This window comes from Trachypithecus francoisi, unplaced genomic scaffold, assembly GCF_009764315.1.
Source record: "Trachypithecus francoisi isolate TF-2019V2 unplaced genomic scaffold, Tfra_2.0 Lachesis_group15, whole genome shotgun sequence".
Taxonomy (NCBI): domain Eukaryota; kingdom Metazoa; phylum Chordata; class Mammalia; order Primates; family Cercopithecidae; genus Trachypithecus; species Trachypithecus francoisi.
The window spans coordinates 59,793,730-59,820,273 of NW_022681460.1; the positions used below are offsets into that span (position 1 = coordinate 59,793,730).

The 26,544-nt window shown below is 44.1% G+C and overlaps 1 protein-coding gene across 2 annotated transcripts in view; it reads right to left on the bottom strand.

Moving 5' to 3' along the window:
- Positions 1-26,544, bottom strand: part of TIAM2 (TIAM Rac1 associated GEF 2) — a 171,824-nt gene that overhangs the window by 100,766 nt on the left and 44,514 nt on the right. For both annotated transcript variants that reach the window (XM_033234971.1, XM_033234976.1), the window contains exons 4-6: positions 23,817-24,252; positions 16,797-16,969; positions 12,934-13,158 (exon numbers count right to left, since the gene is read on the bottom strand). In XM_033234971.1, coding sequence (XP_033090862.1) covers positions 12,934-13,158; positions 16,797-16,969; positions 23,817-24,252 — 834 coding nt within the window. The remainder of the gene's footprint in view (positions 1-12,933; positions 13,159-16,796; positions 16,970-23,816; positions 24,253-26,544) is intronic.

Sequence of the window (26,544 nt, forward strand, 5' to 3'; positions counted from 1 at the left end):
GTGGCCGGATCTCAGCTCACTGCAACCTCCACCTCTCGGGTTTAGGCCATTGTCCTGCCTCAGCCTCCCAAGTAGCTGGGACTACAGGCGCCCACCACCTCGCCTGGCTAGTTTTTTTGTATTTTTTTAGTAGAGATGGGGTTTCACCGTGTTAGCCAGGATGGTCTCGATCTCCTGACCTCGTGATCCACCCGTCTCGGCCTCCCAAAGTGCTGGGATTACAGGCTTGAGCCACCGTGCCCGGCCGAGCCTATTTCTTAAAATAAATCTCTCTCTTTCTCTCCCTGCACAAACACATACACACACCTCTTCATGTATACACACATCCTACTGGTTCTGTTTCTCTGGAGACCCCTGACTTACACAGCCTTCATCCCTATAGATCTCTGTGGCAGAGTGAGTCATCTTTACTCACATATCTATTCCATATTGAAAGATCATAGTCATCTTATTTTTAAGGTCATGGTTCTTTATAGAAAGAATCAGTCACAGAGCTTAAATGAAGATTTGTGGTTAAATAAGAATCAATATGAAATATTTGACTTTTCTTCCCACAGACTCACCAAAGTTGTAGAGAGGAACTTGAAGGAGTATTCAAGTAAAAGTATGGTGAGGCCCCAGAGTCAGATGCTTGGGTTCCTTAGAAGGAAGGAAGAGGTACAAGTGCTGGACCCATAGGCTCACAACAGACCTTATAGTATTTAGAAAGGCTGTTAACATTTGCAATGAAATTGCAAAGGAGTTGATATTACCATACCTTCATTTCTCAGCAGGTGAAACTTAAGTCTAGAAGAGAAGCGATTTGACCAGAGTCACATAAAAAGTTCGCCCTACCAGACTAGCAGACCCAAAGCTGATTCTGATGTGAACAACATGTGGGGCACAGGGACACTCTCAAGTAGCTATGAAGGGGCCCCTGATTCCAGGTCTTCTGATTCATAGGCAGATACCTGTGCACTATCCTAACCGTGACCTCAGCAACTTTCATTTACATTTTTACCTGTCAACTTTATTTCTGCCCATATACCCCTAGGTATTCTACAGACAAAGAGATAAGACTACCACACTCTCATTTAGTCGCCCTATTCATATTGAACACTTTACATCATTTCAATATCCTACCAGCCTTGACATTCAAAGCCAGCCCAAATTTAAAGTAATGTTAACTTGAAAGAAAAACATTTTATAACAATTCCTCGGAAGGTGACATAAAAGAAAGACAAAGATACATATTTTAAAGGGTAAAGGAAGAAATAAAAGATAATCTTTTAGCTATTATGTATGTTAGTTTAGAGATTCAGTACAGTTCAATGATAATAATCACCAAAATAGTAATGTATGACCTGACCACATTTATCAAGATGTTTCCGGAGATATTTTTTTCTAACATCAAAAACATCAGTTCTTTTTAATCCAAGACACCCCACCCCCTTTTCCTAAATTCTGATAAGTTTCTAGATGTTTAAATACTGATAAGTTTCTTTAAATACTGATAAGTTTCTAGATTTTTCTTTATTTTTTAAAGATAAACATCAAGATATGATACAAAAATTTAAAAAAAAACCACTTCCAGCCTGGTCAACATGGTGAAACCCCATCTCTATAAAAAATACAAAACTCAGCCAGGTGTGGTTGGCACACGCCTATAGCCCCATCTATGTGGGAGGCAGAGGTGGGAGGATAGCTTGAGCCCAGGAGGTCGAGGCTGCAGTGAGCCGAGACAGGGCCACTGCATACTCCAGCCTGGGCAACAGAGTAAGACCCTGTCAAAAAAAAAAGTAAAAAACGTAACTTCGATAGAGATGAAGCTTTTGTTTCTTTCAATGCCCATGCTCAAAACATAAAAATGAAAATGAGAAGACTGAAAAAAACTCACTCTAAGGAGGTTTTCTTTATCTTTCATTGTGAAAGGAAGTTACTAATAAAATTACAGGGGAACACTCCCGTTTTAAACACTGGCACAAATTCAATGAAAAATTTTCCTCTTTACTGCTAACACAGCTTTATTGATTTAATGAACTCAGAAAGGTTATGGTCTCCTGTAGTAAAGTGGGAGGGAGACGGATGAAGCCTAATGCTAAAAATAACAAATGAATAATGTTTTTTTTTTAAAAAAGATGACAAGTACATTCCTGCCACACCCAGCAGTCCTAGAAAAATATTTTCTGCCATTTAGTCATTTAATCTCAGTAGTCATTTGCCTATTACTAGGTTTGTCCTGTAAAATAATTCATGTTTATTTCTTGGTGTAAGAAGCTAAAAATCTCCCATTCTATGCTTTCCAAATACTAAAACCCATCTTCACAGAAGAACCAGCTAGTGACATAGATTACACTCAAGTTTAGCAGTAGTTAGAACAACAGCTAAAGTTGAGAGATTTGGTTTTGTTCTATTTTCCTTTGAGATATAATTCCCATACCAAAAATTCACTCAGTATTATAATCAATGTAATTCCCATCAAATCAACCTGGAAAATCCACATTATAAAAACAAGTAAATCTAGGATTCTATTCCATACAAAACAATTCATCACCTGGTTTAGTTAGCAAGCAAAGCATCATCTGATTTACCCAAGTCTTATGGAACAGTAGCGCCTATGAATTAGGAGCACAGATTTGTGTCCAAATCCCAGTTCTGCCACTGACTAGCTGTGTGACATGAGCAAATGCACTTCTTGCCACTGCAGTGGCACAATCAGTTAGTGCGCGGTACTTATACAGAAAATGTACTTCTCATCTGGGCGCAATGGCTCACTCCTGTAATCCCAGGACTTTGAGAGGCTGAGATGGGAGGATCGCTTGAGCCCAGGAGTTCGAGACCAACCTGGGCAATGTAGAGAGACCTTCTGTCTATTTTTTTTTAAAAAATTTAATTATAAAAAAAAGAAGAAGAAAAAGAAAAGAAATACAATTCTCCTAAGGGTCTATTTACTTGTCCATCAAATGGGTGCTATATCTACATCTTTACCTTGTTGAGTTACTGTGAAATCACATATGATAGTGGCCTAAGGCAGAGGCTCTAATAAAACAGGGAGGGGAAGCATGAGAACAGAGCAGGGCAAAAGGAGGGGTTCTGTTAGCTGAGGGTGAAGGCCTAGAACACTGGGGAGTGGGGTGGGGGCTGACTCAGAGAAGAACTCTGTTTCCTGAAGTAAAGAAGACAGATCCTTGGACAGACGAGACAGAGGTGCGTCCACACATTCACTAACTCAAGCAAAGCATCAAGGGTTCAGAGAAAAAAAAAGTCACAGTTCCTCCAGGAGCACGTATTTTATAGCAGGAACAACCTTACACACGAAGAAATCATGACAAAGCCACAGATGAGAGCAGTGGCACAGACATGGAGAACTGTGGGAGGGGAGTGGGGTTCCCTGATGGAGTGGGCGAGAGGGCGATCAAGGACAGTGCCCCGGAGGAAGCGACCCCTGAACCCTTCATGACAGTTGAGAAGGGGTGAGCCAGATGAAGAGGGCAGAGGGGAGCAGGACACATTTGTGCACAGCACGGGAGTCCTCGCTGCCTGAGGAAAAACCTGAAGAAAGGAGCAGAAGGGTGGGCTCAGGGAGTTGCAGGTAAAGGTCAAGGTGGGGAGAGGTTATCAGGGACTTTATCTGGCAATCACAGGATCACATGTGCTTTTTATTGTTTTACTTTTATTTTATTTATTTATTTTAAGACATATCACTCTGTGGCTCAGGCTGGAGTGCAATGGTGTGGTCTCAGCTCACGGAAACCTCTGCTTCCTGGGTTCAAGCGATTCTCCTGCCTCAGTCTCCCAAGTAGCTGGGGTTACAGGCGTGTGCCATGACACCTGGCTAATTATTTTTGTATTTTCAGTAGAAATGGGGTTTCACCACATTGGCCAGGCTGGTCTCAAACTCCTGACCTCAAGTGTCCGCCCACCTCAGTCTCCCAAAGTGCTGGAATTACAAGCATGAGCCACTGTGCCTGACCCAGATGTGCTTTTCAGATGCAACCCAGTCTGGCTGTTGTACGGAAGATGCATCGGACGAAGGGTGAAACTGGAGGCTTCTGCAGTGGTACTGGGAGGAGAGAGTGACAAACAGTCCTACTTCCCCTGACTACCTCTCACCACCTATAACCACACTGCCTTTGCTCCCACTGTGCCTTGGCCTGGAAGCCCCCTCTCCATTCTCCTTACGGTAAACTCCTCGTTTTTTAAGAAGCAACTCGGCATCCCTCCTCCAGGGTCTTCCATGACTGCACATGAGGCTACATTTCCCGTTTCTGTCTTCCACAGCACTGGAATGATGACTGCACGTGAGGCTACACTTCCCGTTTCTGTCCTCCACAGCACTAGAATGCCATGTGCACTGAATCACTGCGTTATGTTGAAATTGTACGCTCAACCGTCTGTCACCTGCTAGACTGAGAGCACCCTGAGGGCAGAGACAGTGGCTTCTTTGAGTCTCCAATCTGTGCACATTTGCCTGACCCAGAGTATGCACTGAACAAACGCTCACCGAACTAAACCAAACATTCTTATTCTCCTGTCAAAAACACTTACAGGCAGGCCGCAGTGGCTCATGCCTATAATCCCAACACTTTGGGAGGCCAAGGCGGGCAGATTGCCTGAGGTCAGGAGTTTGAGACCAGCCTGGCCAACATGGCAAAACCCCATCTCTAGTAAAAATACAAAAATTAGCCGGCCGTGGTGGTGTACGCCTATAATCCCAGCTACCCAGGAGGCTAAGGCAGGAGAATTGCTGGAACCCAGGAGGCACAGGCTGCAGTGAGCCAAGATCACACTACTGTACTCCAGCCTGGGAGACAAAAGAGAAAGACTCCGTCTCAAAAAAAATAGAAAATAAAAACACTTCCAGCCGTGCACGTTGGCTCATGCCTGTAATCCCAGCACTTTGGGAGTCTGAGACAGGCAGATCACTTGAGGTCAGGAGTTGGAGACCAGCATGGCTAACATGGTGAAACCCCATCTCTACTAAAATACAAAAATTAGCAGGACGTAGTGGCACATGCCTGTGATCGCAGCTGCCCGGGAGGCTGAGGGACGAGAATCACTTGAACCCAGGAGGCAGAGGTTGCAGTGAGCCAGGACCATGCCACTGCACTCTAGCCTGGGCAACAGAGCAAAACTCTGCCTTAAAAAATAAAAATATAAAAAATAAAAAGTAACACTTTCACCATCTCCCTGTTGCCTACTGAATAAAGTTCACATCTTCACCCACCACCTCCACAATCTGGCTTTATCTCCCTCAAATCCCCTCACAAATATGCTACTCTCCAGTGGTTTGTTCCTCAAACTGCTTCCCCCTGCACACATCCAGAAATACACCCTAGTATCCTCGTATTTTCCTCAAAGTTTTGTTCTCATTGTTCTCACCAGTTTCCAGTTGTCTAAACGCAATCCATCCTCTTTACGATTTTAAAACTGTATTTAAGTAAATATTTAAACTGAAGCCCACGTTTCACAAAACCCAGAGCAGTCTCAACCCTACCAGCAAGCGCTTCCTCCTCCACAGTACCCCCTGGTAGTCCAATCACCTCCTCCCTCTCCAGCCTAATTAACCACAGAAGCAGGCCTGGCTCCCCTGGAAATCGCACAGAATGAGGCAGGATGGGGGACGCCATCTGGGAGAATGCCAAGACTGCCTAAGGGTGGTGAGGTTTTGTCCTTATTTACTTGTTTGAAATAATAAGCGGAAAGGAAAATAAAGTACTAACTGGACTTAATTTACAACTCTTCCTCCCTGGGAACTTCAAAGGCGATCTGGCATGTGGATGGCGGTGTGATCTGGTCCACATTGGACATGCTCAAATGAAAGCTGCATCATCCTGCCCCAGAAACACCCAAGAGGCCCAGGACACGGCCAGAGCATGTGACCACTGACAGTACGCAGCTCAGCTAGTACATTAACTGTGATAGGTGCCTTTTTATTTCAAAAAGGATCTTCTCCACCCACGTACTTCAAAGAAAACCTGTTCCAGAGAATTTCTCTTGCATGATGTCATCTACATTGTACATTCTATTTTTTGGCTAGAAATGACTACATCTGAGGTTCTCAGGGAAAATCGCTAGGGAGGAAGCTCCATAAATAAATGTATATTTATTGAGGTTTTAAAATGCTAAGTGGATAAAGCACTGCTCTTTTACAGACATTTTTTTTGGGGGGGTGGGGACGGAGTCTCGCTCTGTCGCCCAGGCTGGAGTGCAGTGGCCGGATCTCAGCTCACTGCAAGCTCCGCCTCCCGGGTTCACACCATTCTCCTGCCTCAGCCTCCCGAGTGGCTGGGACTACAGGCGCCCGCCACCTCGCCCGGCTAGTTTTTTGTATTTTTTAGTAGAGACGGGGTTTCACCGTGTTCGCCAGGATGGTCTCGATCTCCTGACCTTGTGATCCGCCCGTCTCGGCCTCCCAAAGTGCTAGGATTACAGGCTTGAGCCACCGCGCCCGGCCTACAGACATTTTTAAAAGGAAGTTTAGAGAAAGCTAAACGCTTAGGGAATATTTTGGAGACCCTGTCCTGATTGGTCTTGATCTGTAAATACCTTTGCCTTTGTAGCTTCACATTACATGTTTTTGTCAAATATCTCATAAAAGCAATTTTAAGCAAGTAGTTGTTCCTGCTTAATGTTTCCCAGTCTTTGTGTCTGAAGGTAAAAAGTAAGCAGCTCTTGGCTGGGCACGGTGGCTTCACGCCTGTAATCCCATCACTTTGGGAGGCCAAGGCGGGCAGATCACCTGAGGTCAGGAGTTCAAGAACAGCCTGGTCAACACGGTGAAACCCCATCTCTACTAAAAATACAAAAATTAGCTGGGCGTGGTGGTGGGTGCCTGTAGTCCCAGTTACTCGGGAGGTTGAGGCAGGAGAATCACTTGAACCCAGCAGGCGGAGGTTGCAGTGAGCCGAGACTGCGCCACTACACTCCAGCCTGGGTGACAGAGCCAGACTCTGTCAAAAAAAAAAAAAAAAGAGCAAACAGCTGTCTTCACAACCTGCTGACAAAGGATGCAAGGACAATGGGCACAGCAAACATAACTCAGGCTACATGCTGCAAAGCCCTTCAGGAACATGTGACTAAATCATAACCTCAAAGAGTGCAATACAGTGAGAATACTTTCAGGTAGAATTTCTTTTTTTTTTTTTTTTCTTTTTTCAGAAATAGTGTCTTGCTTATTGCCCCACCTGATCTTGAGCTCCTGGCCTCAAGTGAACCACCGGCCTCAGCCTCCCAAAGTACTGGGATTACAGGCATGAGTCACCACGCCTGGCCAAGAATTTCTAAGATCAATCCCAATTGTCTGTTACCAGAAACTCACAAGAATAACATGAGAAGGGGTGTGCATGTACGGCAGGGGTTGGGAGAAGGCTGTAGGGGAGAAAGGGGTGTGGGGAGGACACAGGAAGGGGTTAGGGCCTGGGCTATGGGTAGGGGAGAACCAAAAATTAGTAGCGTTAGAATAGTGCACTTAAAATAACTAAAGTGATGATTCTGTCAAAGAATGGATAATGGGCCACAGGTGATAATTACCCTCACTCTTTAAAACAGCTTCTCTTCAGGCCACCTGACCATCCAGACCCCTGGATTTATGTAAGGGTTTATGTTAAAGTAACCTCCCCTCTTAATCAGAGAATAGCACCAACTATGATGTCATCAATTAAACATTTACAAACTATGGACAAGGGAATACAATTACAGTTAATGAAAATTTAAATTTAAAAAAAAATGTTTGCTTAGACTCCTTGTGGCCACAAAGAAACCCCCACCCCCCCACCACCACACACACAACAGGCCAGGAGCCTCTCAGTGTTGTCAAATGTCCCTTTTCTCTCCTTAGTCCTAAACATCTGACCTATGCAAAGACCTGAAAACTCTAAGCTGGGCATCCCTTCGACAGGACTACAATTACGGTCAGGATGAGATTTTTGACTGGGGTGCTCTGAACACTCTGAGACACTCGAATCCACAAGTCTCATCTCAGGGTAGACTGGCTGTGGCTGCTGGATCCCGGAAAATCAGCACCATGGGTGAGACATGGTACAAAGAAAACTCTGGGATAACCGTGTCTCCTTCAGGCTCTTTGATCTGTCCCATCACCTCCACATGGCCTCCCACCCTACATTCCACGCAGAGAGCCACAGAGAGCCAGGAGGCACAGCTGCACTGCCTCAGGAGAGCTGAACGCCCCCTAGCTGTGAGCAGGGTGAGGCCCCTTAAGAGGGGCAGGCAGGGCCTGAGAGGATGCAAGCTGGGCTCACGGGGGCAGCTCTCCCTCAGCAATGTCAGCAGCTGTGTTCTTGTCGGATCCCAAAGCCTTCCACCTCCTGCATTCTTCTTGGCAGTTTTGGCTTCCTCGTTAAAACTGTTTTGTACTTTTGGAGTTTAAATGGCATATCCTGGTTGAGCAACAGTTCCACTCAGGGGCGTAAGTTACTGTCTTTAAGATTCTATAAAATCGGGCCGGGCGCGGTGGCTCAAGCCTGTAATCCCAGCACTTTGGGAGGCCGAGGTGGGTGGATCACAAGGTCAGGAGATCGAGACCATCCTGGCTAACACGGTGAAACCCCGTCTCTACTAAAAATATTAAAAAATTAGCCGGGCGTGGTGGCGGGCGCCTGTAGTCCCAGCTACTCGGGAGGCTGAGGCAGGAGAATGGCGTGAACCTGGGAGGTGGAGCTTGCAGTGAGCTGAGATCTGGCCACTGCACTCCAGCCTGGGCAACAGAGCGAGACTCTGCCTCAAAAAAAAAAAAAAAAAAAAAGATTCTATAAAATTGAGGCTGGGCGTGGTGGCTCACGTCTGTAATCCCAGCACTTTGGGAGGCTGAGGCAGGTGGATCACCTAAGGTCAGGAGTTCGAGACCAGCCTGACCAACATGGTGAAACCCCGTCTCTACTAAAAATACAAAATCGGGCTAGGCATGGTGGTGGGTGCCTGTAATCCCAGCTACTCGGGAGGCTGAGGCATGGGAATCGCTTGAACCCAGGAGACGGAGGTTGTGGTGAGCCGAGATCATACCATTGCAATCCAGCCTGGGCAACAAGAGCAAAACTCTGTCTCAAACAAAAAAAAAGAAAGAAAGAAAAAGAAAAAAAAAGATTCTATAGAATTACAGAAAATGATACACCCTGTTATACATTTTCCATGTAAACTGTTGAACTTGTGTCACTTGGGATCAAGCCCTTGTATCTACGTAGCCAGCACAGTGCCACTCCACTGCTTGACACCTTTTGCCCCACTCTGTCCTCCAAACTGCTGCCTGATTAATCTTCCAAAGACACTATGTCATCATCATGCTTTGTCCTCAGCTTAAAAACTTGTATTCCCCCCTTGAATGCAGAGTACAAAATACATCTTACCATCTGAGCCTTGCTTACAGGACCACTATGGGCTGAATGTGTCCCTCCAAAAAAAATACATACATTGAAATCCCAATGCTTTAGGTGATGGTATTAGGAAGTGGGGCCTTTTTAAAAGGGGCAGCGATTAGGTCATTGTTTGGAGTGCGATTTATGGGTGTAGCGTGAATATGTTATCATAGTTAGTGTGTGAGTGCAGATGTCTGACAAAATGCCCAGAATGCCCAAATCTGTTTAGACCAACTGTGTGGGGATATTCCAATTTGGGACGGCATCACATGCTAGGGCGCATCAACCTTCAAGATAACCAGACACAGATGGATCCCCGTACAGAGACTATAAAAAGAGAAGCCCTCAGGCAGCTCGACCTGCTCTGCTGAGACACAGACTCATGAGGATGAGACACTGCCACTCAGAAAGGGACCCGGAGTCAGGCTTGCCATCTCCTCGACTGAACACTTCAGCCTCAATGTTCCAGCCTTGACACCAGAGGAAGCTATTCCCAGATGCCTGAGGACTTCTGTGACCAATCCTGTGCCTATTCATGTAAGATCCCCGACCTGTTCCTAACAGGTGAAAAACGAGAGTTGTGTGTAGCGTGAATGGGGATAAAATACCTATATTTGTTAAGAATTGTCTGCGTGCCAATAAACCGTGTGATTCAAGCATTAAGTTACAGCGTCTTTCATCCTTTGCCGCTTAATCCACTGCGCAGGACAGTCATAAAGGCAGAACCCTCATGAATAGGATGAGTGGCCTTATAAAAGGCGGCCCGGAAAGACCCCTTGCCCCTCATGTCATGCTAGAATACGGTAAGAAGATGCTTCTAGAAACCAGAAAGCAGGGCCTCACCAGACACTGAATCTGCTGGCGTCTTGATCTTGGACTTCTCAGCCTTCAGAACTCTGAGAAATAAATTGCTCTTGTTTATAAACTACCCAATTTAAAGTATTTTCTTCCAGACTAAGACACAGACTGAAAAAGCTGCATTGCCTGTCCAACCTAACCGCCAACTCTCATCACTTCCCAAACCTTTAACTCCAGTGTGCTCCAGAGCCCCAAGCCACCACTCAGTCACTTTCAGTTGTCTCTCCATGTTTGCCCAACCCCCACTCAGCCTGGAAATCCTTCACATCTCTTAACAACTTTTTTTTGACGGAGTCTCTGTCTGTTGCCCAGGCTGGAGTGCAGTGGCACGATCTCAGCTCACTGCAAGCTCCACGTCCCGGGTTCACGCCATTCTCCTGCCTCAGCCTCCCGAGTAGCTGGGACTACAGGTACCCGCCACCACACCCGACTAATAATTTTTTTTTGATGGAAAAATTATTAGCCGGATGGAGTTTCACCGTGTTAGCCAGGATGGTCTCGATCTCCTGACCTCGTGATCCGCCCACCTCGGCCTCCCAAAGTGCTGGGATTACAGGCGTGAGTCACCGCGCCCGGCCTCTTAACAACTTTTTAACACCATATTCTTCCAGGGAGTCTTCATTTCCTGAAGATCACAATACAACCTCAACCCTCTCATCTCCCATAATATTTGATGACTGTACCAGCTGTCGCCTAACTTAGATCATTTTAGAATGTCCTTTAGTTTCATGTTCACAAGGTTTGCTCTCTAACTAAATTATAATTGCTTAGAAACGGGGTCCCTATTTTATAATTATTTTTATTTCTTTAAGCCAGATGCATCTATTAGGTACACCAGTATTTGCAGATGGGAAAATAAGCAAGAGAAAAAGAACTGAGATGGGAGAAAGGCAACATGAGATATGAGAAAAGGAGAAGCAAAGGTAGATAGAGTCAGAAGATTAATCAGGGGCAGAGGTCAGAATTATTGGGTTATTTTGCTATTGCCAATTGATACTTTATTCCAAATTCTCGGTGTATCAATGAATGCATGCCTTTAATCCGTTTCCTATTTTTAGCCAGAAATTTTTTCCTACTCATGCTGAATTCTTTTTTTTTTTTTAGACAGAGTCTCACTCTGCCCCCAGGTTAGAGTGCAGTGCACAGTCTCGGCTCACTGCAACCTCTCCCTCCCAGGTTCAAGCGATTCTCCTGCCTCAGCTTCCAGAGTAGCTGGAATTACAGGTGCCAGCCACCAAACCTAGATAATTTTTGTATTTTTAGTAGAGATGGGGTTTTGTCATGTTGGCCAGGCTGGGCTCAAACTCCTGACCTCAGGTGATCTGCCCACCTCGGCCTCCCAAAGTGCTGGGATTACAGGCGTCAGTCACTGCGCCCAGCTGGGATTATAGGTGTCTGCCACCACGTCCAGAATTCATGCTGAATTCTTCATATATACACAGATGAAAAAATTTCCAAACAAGGTTAAACATTCAGACATAAACAGAGGTATGATTTAATTTGCAATTTAAATAAAATACCATATGTAAAATTCCTTTCTAATAAGTCACCATATGTCTAAATTGTTGTGTTACCATGAAATTTTTTTTTCTAAAGAATCTGGTTTCTCTGTAATAACTTAACAAGTAACTAAAGGAAGAAAAATGCAAGAACCTGCTTATTATCTATCTTCATCCTATTCCTCATTCAAGTTCCCAGGTCATTTGACAACTGGTTTTGGAGGGCGCTGTAGTGGATTCTATAGCGACTCACCCAGATCCCCACTTCAAGATAGAGGGATTCCTTTCCTTCTCCCAGCTCACACACAGATCCCCTCGTGGTAACTGACCTCTACTGAAGAGAACTGCCTTGCCCTGCTGGCCTGAGGGGACAAAGGCCGGCCATCTTGCCTCCATACAGAACTCTGAATGGCCCTCCCAGCTCCACAGCTCACTGTAGGACAAGCTGCATCACAATGCAACTTGTCCCTCCCAGATCCTGCTCCCTCACTCCAGGTTGGCATTGTCCCTGAGGGCATTCCCAGTAAAACTTGTCACCTCTAAATCTCTATCAAAGTCTGTCTCCTAGGAAACCTGACTTAAGATAAGAATGCTCGAAATTCCACTAACACTTGTCTAAGTGTTGAGGTTGTCTGAGCAAATGGAAATAAAAATGTTCAAACTGCTTCCCCTTCTCTAAAATGCAAATGCCATAGGAACCAGCCATTTATTAAATGAATATGGAACCGGAGCAGAGAAAAGAAAGCATTTCGTTAGCTGCTTCTCTCTTATAAACAGAAAAATTACTGTTTTCTTGCAATCCACAGACACAGAAACAGCTGTTATACCAAATCACGTTTTCCAAAGCCATTGTATTAGACTCTTACTTACCTGTCTAATCTTCTAGTGGTTTTATTCTACGGATTTTGTTCAGAAAATGACAATATATGAGTGAATCATCAAGGCCAGAAGGCACTATTCAAATTAGGAATTAAGTTTGGGTCACAAAGTATTTCAGGATATGCACAGAGCCGCCAAAGGTTGTAAAGCATATCATATCACTCATGTCACAAAACAGCAAACATTAGGTACCTAAAATGAAAAGCCACAGAAACTATTTCCCCCAGGGTGTAAGAAATACCACCAAGATGTGAGCCAAGAAATACCACCAAGATGAGAACCTGCGTTCAGTCACTGCACAAGTGACGTGAGCAACAGAAGAAAACTCAGGTGTAGACAAACAGTACCTGGTTCTCTATGGCTTTCCTGTTCTTTGGGTCGCTCACCACGGAAAGCTGCAGCTCTGCCATCTTCTTCATCTTGCTGTCCATGTCTATCTTCTGAAGCAGGTTTTTGGTCTGGTTCTTCAGCAGCCGCAGTGTGTCCTCTTTCCCATGCTTCTTTGCAAAAAGGGATGCACAAGCAGAGTGTACGGCGGTGACCCAGTTTTCTAGATCTGTCTGGCTGGTGGCCTACACACAGGGAGGGAGAAAGCCTGTTTCAAATTATTTTACCACTATAAGTGCTCTCCAAAATGGCAGGCTGGGCTTAGATGTGCAAAATCCAAGAAGTACTTGCACTGCATACAAGTTGCTTAATTTCAAAAACACATTCAACCATTCCACTCAGGTTCAGAGGGACTCAGAGAACATTAGGAGCAGAGCAGAAAGCATCATGGAGCTCTGAATAGGACAGGAACTAAAACCAGAAACGAGCGCTAGCCAACCACACAGCAGTGATAAGAACAACAGGGTAGACACACTCATGACACATTATGCCACTCTCTAAAAGGATGCTTGGCTGGGTGCGGTGGCTCATGCCTGTAATCCCAGCACCTTGGGAGGCCAAGGTGGGTGGATCACCTGAGGTCAAGTGTTTGAGACCAGCCTGGCCAACAAGGTGAAACCACATCTCTACTAAAATACAAAAATTAGCTGGGTATGGTGGCGCATGCCTGTAATCCCAGCTACTTGGGAGGCTGAGACATGAGAATCACTTTGACATGGGAGGCAGCAGTTGCAGTGAGCAGAGATCATGCTACTGCACTCCAGCCTGGGTGATAGAGCGAGACTCTGTCTCAAAAATAAATAAATAAATAAATAAATAAAGTAGAAAAATTAGCCGGGTGTGGTGGTGCATGCCTGAAATCCCAGCTACTCGGGAGACTGAGATAGGAGAATCACTTGAGCCCAGGAGGTGGAGGCTGCAGTGAGCTGAGATTGTGCCACTGCACTCCAGACTGGGCGACAGAGTAAGACTCCATCTCGAAAATAAATAAATAAATAAATAAATAAATAAATAAATAAATGGATGCTTGTCTTCAAAATTTTAATAGAATGAGTAAGCATTAGGACTAGGATATGAAATTTTGAAAACTGGATATAAAATTACATCTACAGGATGGCCTCAATACAAAAAAAAAAAAAAGAACATAGATAAAAATATATTGGGAGGAAACAAAATAACACTATTGTCTTTGAATATATGAAGGTTTTTCCTTTCTGTACTTTTCAGTGACTTCTAACACAAAGACCATATACTATTTTTATAAGAGAAAAGTATTTTATTTTTGGCTGGGCACAGTGGCTCATGCCTGTAATCCCAGGACTTTTGAGCCCAGGAGTTCAAAACCAGCCTGGGGAACACAGTAAGTCCCCAAGTCAATTAAAAAATAATAATAGGACAGGCGTGGTGGCTCACACCTGTAATCCTAGCACTTTTTGGAAGGCCAAGGTTAGCAGGTCACTTGAGGTCAGGAGTTCGAAACCAGCCTGGCCAACATGGTGAAACACAGTCTCTACAAAAAAGACAAAAAAAAAAAAAAAAAATTAGCAAGGCATGGTGGCAGGCACCTGTAATCCCAGCTACTTGGGAAACTGAGGCAGGAATTCAGGAACTGCTTGAACCCGGGAGGCGGAGGTTGCAGTGAGCTGAGATCACACCACTGTACTCCAGCCTGGGCAACAGACCAAGACTCCATCTCAAATAATAATAATAATAATAATATATTTTTTAAAAGAAAAATATTTTTAAAACAATAAGCAAAGTTTGAATAAAGCACAGTGGGCAAATGGGTTTTATTCTAAGCAGGCTGAAAAGTACTTTCATTTCTCTTGATGTCCAGAAATAACCACACACATTCGAGTCACAGGGTCAAACCTCAAGTGGCCTCTGGGATCACAAAACAGAACACCTGGGAAAACTTTGTTGTTGTTGCTGCTAAGACAGGGTCTCTGTCGCCTGGGCTGGAGTGCAGTGGCACAATCATAGCTCCCTGCAACCTTGACCTCCTGAGCTCAAATGATCCGCAAGCCTCAGCCTCCCAAGTAGCTGGGACCACAGGCACACACCACCATGCCTGGCTAATTTTTTTATTTTTCTTTCATAGAGATGGGGTCTCACTATGTTGACCAAGCTGATTTCGAACTCCTGTCCTCAAGCCCTCCTCCTGCCTCAGCCTCCAAAGTGCTGGGATCACAGGTAGGAAAACTCTGAAAACTAAGGATGTTTTACCTGAATCACAAAATAAAACATTCATTTTGCACTTACCCCTAAGAAGTCCATGCAGATTTAACCTAAGGTTTCTTTGTTGTTGTTGTTTGTTTTTTTTACCTTCCCTACAATTCAGACGAACATAAATTCATTACTTTGCTTTAAAGCATCATAGAAGTTTTTTTTTTTTTTTTTTTTTTTTGAGACGGAGTCTCGCTCTGTAGCCCGGGCTGGAGTGCAGTGGCCGGATCTCAGCTCACTGCAAGCTCCGCCTCCGGGTTTACGCCATTCTCCTGCCTCAGCCTCCGGAGTAGCTGGGACTACAGGCGCCCGCCACCTCGCCCGGCTAGATTTTTGTATTTTTTTTTAGTAGAGACGGGGTTTCACCGTGTTAGCCAGGATGGTCTCGATCTCCTGACCTCGTGATCCACCCGTCTCGGCCTCCCAAAGTGCTGGGATTACAGGCTTGAGCCACCGCGCCCGGCCCACATCATAGAAGTTTTTAAGCAACCTTTCTGTTAAGAAAAGGAAAATCAAATCTCAGGCCCTGGCTCTAGGAAGTTAAGTCAAGTTGGAACAGCAGTACAACTAAAGGCCCAGGGAGCTTACCCAGTGCTGGTCCCAGCAGGGAGCACTTCAGAGCATTCTAGACTCCCAAGTCAGCCTAGAGAACACTGTTACACTGCAGGGCTTCTGAGGGCACCCAGGACCATCTTTATGAGAGATCTAAACCCAGGCTTTACGAGGTTTTCCATGAAACTTTCAGTCAGATGTAACCTACAGCCAACACTGTGTGTATGCCAAGTGCTAGGTTTAGACGGGGGGCATTTAAGAAACAGACTTCACTTCCCAGCTCTCACTCTCACCTCTTCTGAGTTAAATATTAATCACCAAGTTAGAATTTATTTAGCATTTAACACACACACGATGTTATTTACTCTTAAGGCAATCGTGTAAGCCACTGGTTGAAGGGCCCAAAGCTCAGAGAAGTCTGGTATGGGCACCAAGATCACTGACAAACTCAATGCTAACAAAGGTGCCAGGATTCAAACCCAAGCCTGACCCCAATACCGATGGCTCAGGACCACCATGTTCCCCAACATCTCATTGGCTAGAAAGTCACTGAAAATTCTAACGGTAGAAAACCTGAATCTTAAGATCCTAAAACCACTTCCACAGGGAAATGAGACCTCACAGCATTTGTCTATGAGAGTTTTCCTGAAAACCTCTGACATCCACTGAAATTCGTGGGAAGAACCCAAGCCTCTCCCATCAATATTCTCCCAGCTTCATTTTAAAAGCCCCAAGTCTGGGAATCTTCACCATTGCACTCACTAGATCGCAAGCTACTCCAGAACAGGGATCACGATTTTTTCTCTTTGTGTGCACAGCCTGGGACTTCAGAGGCACCTGAAAAGTGCCCTCTGGATGAATGACTGGATTGGTGATGGCCCAGGGCCCTTGGCAGTCAGGGGAGGCCAACAACTCTTGCTTAAGGCCAAATCCAAAACCTGACTAGGCATTTACTCAATTTCATTTCCAAGTCTTGCCTTTTCTGTTCCTTCTTCTTCTAGCAGTACATAAACTATTACCTCCACTTACAAAGTACCAGCAGTACCTGGAAAAGGTAGACGTCTCCAAAGGAGTTGCTGAGGCAGAACACGTTTTCTTTCTTAGGATGTTCTGGAACAGACTGCACTATGCTGTCTTCTGCAAACAGAGCACACCGAGGGGCACTGCTCTGATCCATGGAATTCTTCCCATAGGTCTCATAAAACAGCAGCGTGCATCCTGTGAAACAGAGAAGCAAAATAACATCCCGGTCATCTCTGGAGATGTAGGAAAGGACTGGGAAGGTAAGTGATACACTTTTAAAAACACCTGAGTGAGACAATCATGTGACAGAAACACGGTAAACAAGGAAAAGTGGCATCTGAAGTATACCTAGTTGTATCAGAATGAACTTCAATGAAAATGAGATGTCTTTGTAAATGTACTATCAGTAATAACAATACCAAATCATAAGTTGTTGCTTAACTCTGGTAAGTACTCCACATGCACTGGCTTATTTAATCCCCATAGAGGCCCGAAGGTGGGCAGGGTTATTTAGCCCATTTTACTGTAACCCAAAAAGTATCTAGGACAGGTCTGGATCCATTGAGAAGTTTATTTTGCCAAAGTTATGGACATGTCCGGAGGAAGAGAACACAGAATCACAGAAACAGTCTGTGGTCTGTGCCTTTCTCCAAAGATGATGTTGAGGGCTATTCAATGTTTAAAAATTAAAAGTGGGCTGGAGGGGAAAGAGGGAGAGCGTGGTAATCCACCTGCTGTAAGAGAAAAGGAGCAGGCAGGGAAACTGTCAATCACGTAATCATCCAGCACTTGGTGAATCAGCACTTCACATAAGATAAGGTGAACACAGAGTAGCTAGCTACCTGTGGGGATATTTAACCTTTTTATCTGTAGCTCCTGCTTAGAAAGAAATGGAAAGGTAGCTTCTCGCATGACTCAGCTTTCGGCTTAATTTTTTTTTTTCCTTCTGGCATCAAGAATCGGGGTCCCCAGGTTTTATTTTCCTTTCACACTAAAAATGAGAAAACCGAGAGATTGATTTACTTGCAAGGGTCCCACCGCTGCCCTGTGGAGCAGCAGGGATGTGAACTCAGGCCCTCTGGCCCCAAAGCTCTCATCCTTAAGCACAACACCACATCATTTAGGGAATCTCAATGTGAAAGGCCAAAGAAAATCCCAAACTCACTCACTCCAGTGACCATCAATGGAAACAGGAAACTGAACATACCTCGGGGACTTTGCCATTTATGAGAAAGTAGCCATTCTGTTCTCCAAATGCAATGTAAAATAACTTAATTTTTAGTATTGCCTTTTATCTCATAGTAATGGAAAACATTACTTAGACTAAGGGAGAAAAGTGAAACTAAATGTGCCTGAATTTTCAAACATTACTCTAAACATACTGCAACCTATGCTTTTAAGTACTTATTTCTCCCCTCATAAGCTTACAAAGTATTGCAGGTAGAAGTTATTATGAGTTTGTTTCATTAATTAGAAATTGCATCATTATTAGACACAATTTTTAAGCAAATTAATGCTTCTAAAATGCTCACAAATGTGTCCTCTTGTATAGGTTAACTCTCCCCTCAAATCTGTATCCAATAAACTTTTTTGACCACTTCTCATCTGCCAACCTCCAACATACAAATAACAATGACCACCATCTGGGTGCCTCGCAAGTGCCTTTCACATTGACAGGAAAGAAACACCAGCCTGCCTTCACTGTAAACAAATGCCTGGGGTGCACTTCATGGTACTTTATCCTACTGTGTTTGCATCCTCATTCATAGAAGGTCAGACGTTCTAAAAACTATTTCAGTCTTTCCAATTTCATTACTTCCTTTAAAAATAAGTCTTGATATGAACAAACAAGTTTATACAATAGAACTGATAATGGCACACAGAAGCCAAGAGAGAAAGATGCCTGCTCAAAGCTTGGACTTCGGAAACAGTACTTTCTCCCTCCATGGTACTTTATGATCTCAAGAAACTGCGCATTTACTCCTCCCCGCAAATAAAACTCATCCAAACTAACAGGCTGACGGAACTCAAATATTACAAACCAGGGAAAGCAGCAAGAGGTTTATAGCCAGAGCTGCTTCTTGCAGTCCTGGCCAGTATCTTTTTCCAGCCACTGATGCAGCAGTTAAACAATAAACCACATCTTCCCATCGAGTAAGGCCATCCGATGCTACCGTTGCACATGCTACAAACCATGACCTGGGGCCTCAGGACCAGGGCAAAGGGGCAGAGCAGCTCCAGTGGCATCCACGTCCAAATTCTTTCCGATGGGTTCACATTCACTTCCCAGCTTCCCTAACACTGGAATCCCAAGAGCCATGGTTTAAATCGTGGCATCTAGAGGAAATGAATGCAAACCTTGGGCCAATGCCAAAATGTCACCAAACCTAACAAGCCATGGATAACAGACTACAAACTTGGAGGCATGAAACCAAAACAGGACATTTCACATTAGAACCACGCCAGGAAGTAAAACAATAGGCAGAATTTTGTGGCTATCGAATTTAAAAATCAGGAAATCAATCTTCACTCTACGACACCAAGTTCAACTTCACGGGACTCTGCATCTCTAAGGGGGCACCGGGGCCAGTGGAAAGCTGCATCCACGTGAATGAAGCCTCTGCCGTTCACCCCGGTGCTGGGGGCCCCCAGCACTGCCCAGTCCCTCCCAAGGGGTCATTGACACTGGACATTCTTGCTATGGTAGCAGAAAGAGAAAACAGACTGGCATAGCAATGGCAGTACAGGAATCGAGAGGTAATATTAGTAGAAATCTCACCCAGGGGAAGGAGGGCAATTAGGCTTGGTTTTCCCTCAAATGCACCTTTTCTATGACACCCTCTTAACCTCCCCTCCCTGCTGCTGGCCTATCTCGGGGCAGAATTACCAGTATCCTAAAATTATTTTATGAACTCCTCTCCTGACACTGACACTCAGCCTGTTGCACATTTTGAGGGATATGTTTAATGACCTTGCCAACTCTTTAGCCCAGGAAGTCCCCAGTGAACTCCATGAAAACCCACTCATTGGAAAAGACAAATGGAAAGCAGAATTACCCTTGTTAAAAATTTATTACATCCCCTAAAGCCTTGAAAAACAGTTATGTCCCTAGCATACCTATACATTACAGGTAGGCAGGTAACCAGATGGTTTGTTAATAACAGCTCTCTCCAGAAAACTGTCTCCCATTTATTTACATGGATACTTTAAGGATAATTTTAAAATTAGGCTTAAATGTATGTTTGTGTGTGTATACATATATACGTGTTTTTAACTAAGATTAAATCAAACAGTTAAGTCCAAACATTACAACTTGTATTCTAAGCCAAGAAATTAGAATTCAACATACAGAATTCCCAGAGGAAAGAGGTGTAGAAAAAAACACATGGAAAAGGTTATGCTGGGGGAAAAACATCTTTATCGCATGTCTTGCCTTGGCTGCAAAGGAAAGGAAGAAATGTGTGCCTGATAACATTTATACTACAAAGCACCCTTTATCCATGGATCTTGAAGTGTTTTACAAGCAAACAACCAGGAAAGCAGGGCCAAGCCAAGACTACAAATCTAGCAATGCTCAGTGACAACTCAGGTCCATCACTACCCCTGAAGTTGGTAGCCAGAAGTTCCTGGTCTATCTTTTGGGAAAAAATACAGGAAGCTGCCAATCAGCTCTTCTAGACCTTAAGTGATATCTGCCTGAGTTTCCCTCAAGAAGCCTGCAACAGTTTGGCTCTGGGCAAATGTGGTCAGTAGCAGAGAAATCAAGAAGGGAGTATCTTTCCATGTGCCCATGGCTGTCACTGTTGTTACATTAATTTAGAATCAGCCTGTCTCCCATCTATTAGTTCCATTCTAACCTCTGCACACCCAGAATAAAGTCAATGTCTCTTCTACACACTGCTGTTCACTCTCACCCAGTTCTTATTTTCACCATGCTAAATATCCCTAGATCTTTATGCCCTCCTCCATGTGGCACAGCTCTAAATCTCCTTGTCGTCACCTATGGCCCTGCTTCTCAAAGCGGTATATTCTCTCTCTCTCTCTCTCTGTCTCACACACACACACACACAGTCACCCTGCCCCCCAGTCCAGCCCTCTACCACCGGGGTGATGTATACTGGGAATTTTCAAATCCATAGACAGGCAGGGAAGAAATTCTCAAAGAATTAATTTTAAGAAACAAATTTTACATTTAAAAAGTAGATACATGACACATGATGGGGTAACGTGCATCCATTCTAACTATTCATATCATGTGACTAGGAGGCAGCTTCCGACTATGATTCACAGACAGTCCCAGATGTTCACCCCTTAAGGGAACATGTTCACTCTCTCCCCATTTAGGGCTCCTCCGGGAAAACCTTTCAAGAATCAATTTCCCATTTCCTAACAAATCTCCTGCAATATTGCACAAGGAGGGAAACAACCAGCTCTGACCAGGGCAAAGAAAGAAGAGACTGTCATCTCCTTTGCAAGAGATATAGCATCTCTAAGGAGGCAGCTGATGATCATATGACATCTTTAACGAGGTAGCTGATGATCACGGTGCATCTCTAACAAGGTAGCTAAAGATCACATTTGCTCTTTGAAATCACATTCACTTTTTCAGCTACATCACCTTGGAAACACATGGCCTACACATTAAACCCCGACATCTTTTTCACTTATAATACTTGTTTTGGTTTTTTGTTTGTTTTTGAGATGGAGTTTCACTCTTGTCACCCAGGCTGGAGTACAGTGGCACGATCTCGGCTCTCTGCAACCTCTGCCTCCCAGGTTCAAGCGATTCTGCAGCCTCAGCCTCCTGAGTAGCTGGGATTACAGATACCTGCCATCATGCCAGGCTAATTATTGCATTTTTAGTAGAGATGGGGTTTCACCATGTTGGCCAGGCTGGTCTCAAACTCCTCACCTCAGGTGATCCACCCACTTCGGCCTCCCACAGTGCTGGGATTACAGGCGTGAGCCACCACGCCTGGCCTCACTCATAATAGTTTGCAGCCACATTTCCTTATCCTGTCCTTGGGTAGCTATCTGACTTCTAAACCTTAAAGCTGAACTTTCTTATCTCTTTAAATTTTAATCCTGCCAGATTCAATCCATTATTTCATCGTTCCAAATCGTTTCTGTCATTCAATACAGAAATCTGCCTGTCCAGTATGGAAAAATTGAGAACGTTCTTTACCTTCCTCAGCCAGCCACAATGTCTACAAGCATCCAAATCTAGGGATGGAAAAGAGGACTGCAGTATGTGAGGGATGCTGGGCCCCTGGGCTTTGTACACCTACCAGCCTGCTAGGAAAAGGTATCACTTGGACATGAAACACCTTTGCAATTGCCCCTTTTACCAGAGGTACCAGAGGGGCTTGTGGTAACCAAGGCATGATGCCTGCCCTCCACGGTTAGGGGAGCAGGACTCCAACTGTTCAATAAGGGGCAAAGAAAAGCTAGAAAGGGGTAATTGAGAGGGCACCGGGCATTGCACACGTAGTATTTGCAGATGTTTCTGCTCTCTCCTGTGACAGGGAAGGGCATCACTTGACGATGAGGTTTGGCTTTTGAACAACACACTCAGCTCCTCTGACAAAGAGTCCCAGGGGGCTGTGCAGAATGCCAGAGGCTGCGAGGCAGCTCTGTGTGCATCTGCATAAATCAGTGCTGTACAGATTTGGAGCTTCTTGCTTCCTCACAAGACATTTAGATTTCTTCAAATCTATACAAGGCAACTATAGTTTTTAAATGGCAATTCTTATAAAAAAAAGTTTCTCATCTCAACAAAACAAATTCTTACTCCTATTGTCTTTATGTTTAAAAAAAGACAGCTGGTTCATCAATGATAGACTGGATTAAGAAAACGTGGCATATATACAACATGTAATACTATGCAGCCATAAAAAAGGATGAGTTCATGTCTTTTGCAGGGACATAGACGAAGCTGGAAACCATCAATCTCAGCAAACTAACACAAGGACAGAAAACCAAACACCACATGTTCTCCCTCATAGGTGGGAACTGAACAAAGAGAACACTTGGACACAGGAAGGGGAACATCACACACCAGGGCCTGTCGGGAGGTGGGGGGCTGGGGTAGGGATAGCATTAGGAGAAATACCTAATGTAAATGACGAATTGATGCGTGCAGCAAACCAACATAGCACATGTATACCTATGTAACAAACCTGCATGCCCACTGTGCACATGTACCCTAGAACTTAAAGTATAATTAAAAAAAGACAGCTGCACTTGTTAGTGATGACAACAACTAGGCTTTGTTCATAAAGCTGGAATAACAAATCAACAATCCAGATGATATTCTTAGTTGCATAAGCTAGAAAGAAAACCTCTTTGGAGTTGTGAACATGTACAGAATGTGAAATTCAGAAGCTGCCTTCCAAATAACTAAACTACTTTTGGTTATTTACTTTTTTTTCTCCAAATCCAGCAAAAATATCACAGACAGTACAGGCATACGTATAAAATAAGCAATAAGTATTAAATCCAATCATTACATTAGGCCGGGTGCAGTGGCTCATGCCTATAATCCCAGCACTTTGGGAGGCCAAGGTGAACAAACTGCTTGAGGTCAGGAGTTACGAGAGTAGCCTGGTCAACATGATGAATCCCCGTCTCTACTAAAAATTAGACAAAAATTAGCCAGGTGTGGTGGCACACACCTGTAATTCCAGCTACTTGTAACAATCTGAGGCACGAGAATTGCTTCAGCCTGGGAGGCAGAGTTTGCAGTGAGCTGAGATCGCGCCATTGCACTCCAGCCTGGGCAACAAAGCAAGACTCTGTCTCAAAAAAATAAAAATAAGTAAAAAATCCAATAATTATTTATTGAACTGCATAATGCACGTGAATAGTAGGTAAAACCTATTTCACAGGTGTGAGAAAGTATCTGCAGTAAGGCAGGCCATGGATCCGGTGTCAAACCCCTCATGTGAACTCACATCAGTGCTAGACTCTCGGCACTTCCTGGGAAAGAACACGGCTGGAGGAAATGATTCCCAGTGACCTCAGCAGGTGACACTGCACTCACCTTTCAGCGTTACCCAGTACTGTTTCCATTTCCTTCTTGCCACCAGCTCGAGCTTCCTTTCCTTCTGCACAGTGACCAGGGGCTTGAAGAAGAGCCACCCGGCTTTCCGGACCACCCCCTGTTCCTTCTCAAAGAGCAGATCCAGCTGTTCCAGAGAGCTGAGCGACTCGCTGCTGGACTCGGCAGTTTCTGTAGACGTTTCTATGTTCTCAATGTTGGTCCTGCTCATTTCCAACTCTCGCATGAAATTCTCATAAATGTTCTGTCGGAGGGGATCGCTGCCAATTGCATGCGTGGATTCACTTCTCTGAGACAGGATCTGAGCAGAGCCCCCTGACCACAGAAAAGCAGACGCCTGGGAGGGCCCCTGCACATCTGTATTCAGTCCATCAGAGCGACTGTCAAAGTAGTCACTGCCCTCCTTGGACCTCGGCTCCTGTGAGAAACACACAAGATCACCCATCAGAGCTGACAGCTATCCAAAGCATCCCTTCTTGAACACAGCATAAGTGTAATATCGGTGGCTGCTAATAATGTAATGCAAAGCAAGATTCTGATAACAAAAATACATCTTTAACCATCAAGTCTTCATACCAGAAAGAATTTTTAAAATAGTGTTGCCTAAGCCAACTGATATCCAGTAGAGTTAGCGCCTAAAGAGGTAAATAAAACACCAAGGGCTCTCCTAAATCTAACCTATGCTTAGCATCGAGAAATTAGTATGTTTACAACACACTAGTGAAGATTACCAGAATGATATTTCCTTCTTCATTGCTAACCATGAATCAGTATCTTCCAGGAAAGAATTCATATTCTTGCAATTTATTTTTCCCCGGGATCATTTGAAAGGTAAATTAGAAAATTAGTAGTACCAGGGCAGGGTGGGGAAGATAGGGACTCAGTATTGTTACACAAAACCCAAAAACTTCTCTTCCTCTCCCTATAGTCCCCAGCTTCTGGCCAAGTGCCTAGGTCTAGACTTCTAGACTTTGAGATCTCTAGTATCTTATTTTCACAGTTCATATAGTAAAAATAATAGATGGTGAGGTGGCTCATGCCTGTAATTCTAGCACTTTGGGAGGTCGAGGCAGGTGGATCACCTGAGGCCAGGAGTTCGAGACCAGCCTGGCCAGCATGGTGAAACCTTGTCTCTACTAAAAATACAAAAATTAGCCGGGCATTGCGGTGAGCACCTGTAACCCCATCTACTTGGGAGGTTGAGGCAGGAGAATCACCTGAACCTGGGAGGCAGAGGTTGCTGTGAACCAAGATCACGCCATTGCACTCTAGCCTGGGCAACAAGAGCAAAACTCCATCTCAATAATAATGATAATAATAATAATAATAATAATAATACACTTAGGATTCCTTATCTATGAAGGGTACTGGCTAGTAACTATAGCTTTTTTTTTTTTTTCTTTTTTTTGTTTTTTTGAGATGGAGTTTCGCCCGGCTAATTTTGTATTTTTAGAAGAGACGGGGTTTCTCCATGTTGGTCAGGCTGGTCTCAAACTCCCAACCTCAGGTGATCCGCCCACCTCGGTCTCCCAAAGTGCTGGGATTACAGGCATGAGCCACCGAGCCCAGTCAGTTTTTTTCATAATTAATATTTCTTACTTAATTTGATAATTACTTTCATGAAAAAATATACTTATTTATTCATTCACATCCATTCATCTGAGTACCTATTTTATTCTAGGTACTGGAGATATCAAAGACATGATTCTTAACTGTGGTATTTATTCCAACACAAAAATCAAACACAGGCAGCTCTAAATACAATTCATACTTATATAATACTGTTGGTCCCTATGAAGACCGGGTGCATTGAACATCAAGCTGGCCATGCACAGAGCTGAAAACACAAAGACATTTCTCTAATATCTGGATTAGAAGTCTAGTCACTCAAGAAAAATAATTTGCATACAGGCTATTCACTGGTAAATGGCATTAATTAAAATTTTCAGCATAAAGTGAGCTTAACTTCTGACTCAAAAGGCACTGACATTCAACATTTACGGCTTAAATGAAGGTAATTCTGCAGAGACGCCAAGCACACTCAAGACTACTCAGCTGCTAGTGGGCTTTCAATTATATTTTCATATGCATTAAAATAAAAATAATGGAAAACTGGGTCAAGGACCATTGACTAAAGGTCTTATTTTGAATATTACATTGTGTAGAGAGGTTTCCTTTTCAGAAATTTCATCCAAAAATCAAGTTGCAATTACTTACTGTCTTGTAAGAGAATGATCACACAATTGGAGAGTACTTCCAAATACCCAGGAGCCATGAACAACTGCACCCCAAGCAGATATTACAAATGGAAATATGATTTGCCACCATTTACACTGCATCTCCAGTCATATTTATACACTGATGCTTATGTATAACAGAGCAAATAAACCAGCTACTGTGAGTCACGTGGACAGGAAGCTTTTGAAATACTTAGGAGTTTTTTTTTTTTTTTTTAATTCTCACTTTGTTGCTTTTCAAAAACTCCTGGCTGGGCTCGGTGGCTCATGCCTATAATCCCAGCAAGGGATTACTTGGGAAGCTGAGGTAAGTGGATCATGAGGTCAGGAGATCGAGACTATCCTGGCTAACATGGTAAAACCCCATCTCTACTGAAAATACAAAAAATTAGCCAGGTGTGGTGGCGGGCGCCTGGAGTCCCAGCTACTTGGGAGGCTGAGGCAGGAAAGGCGAAGAAACACTTCTCATCTAG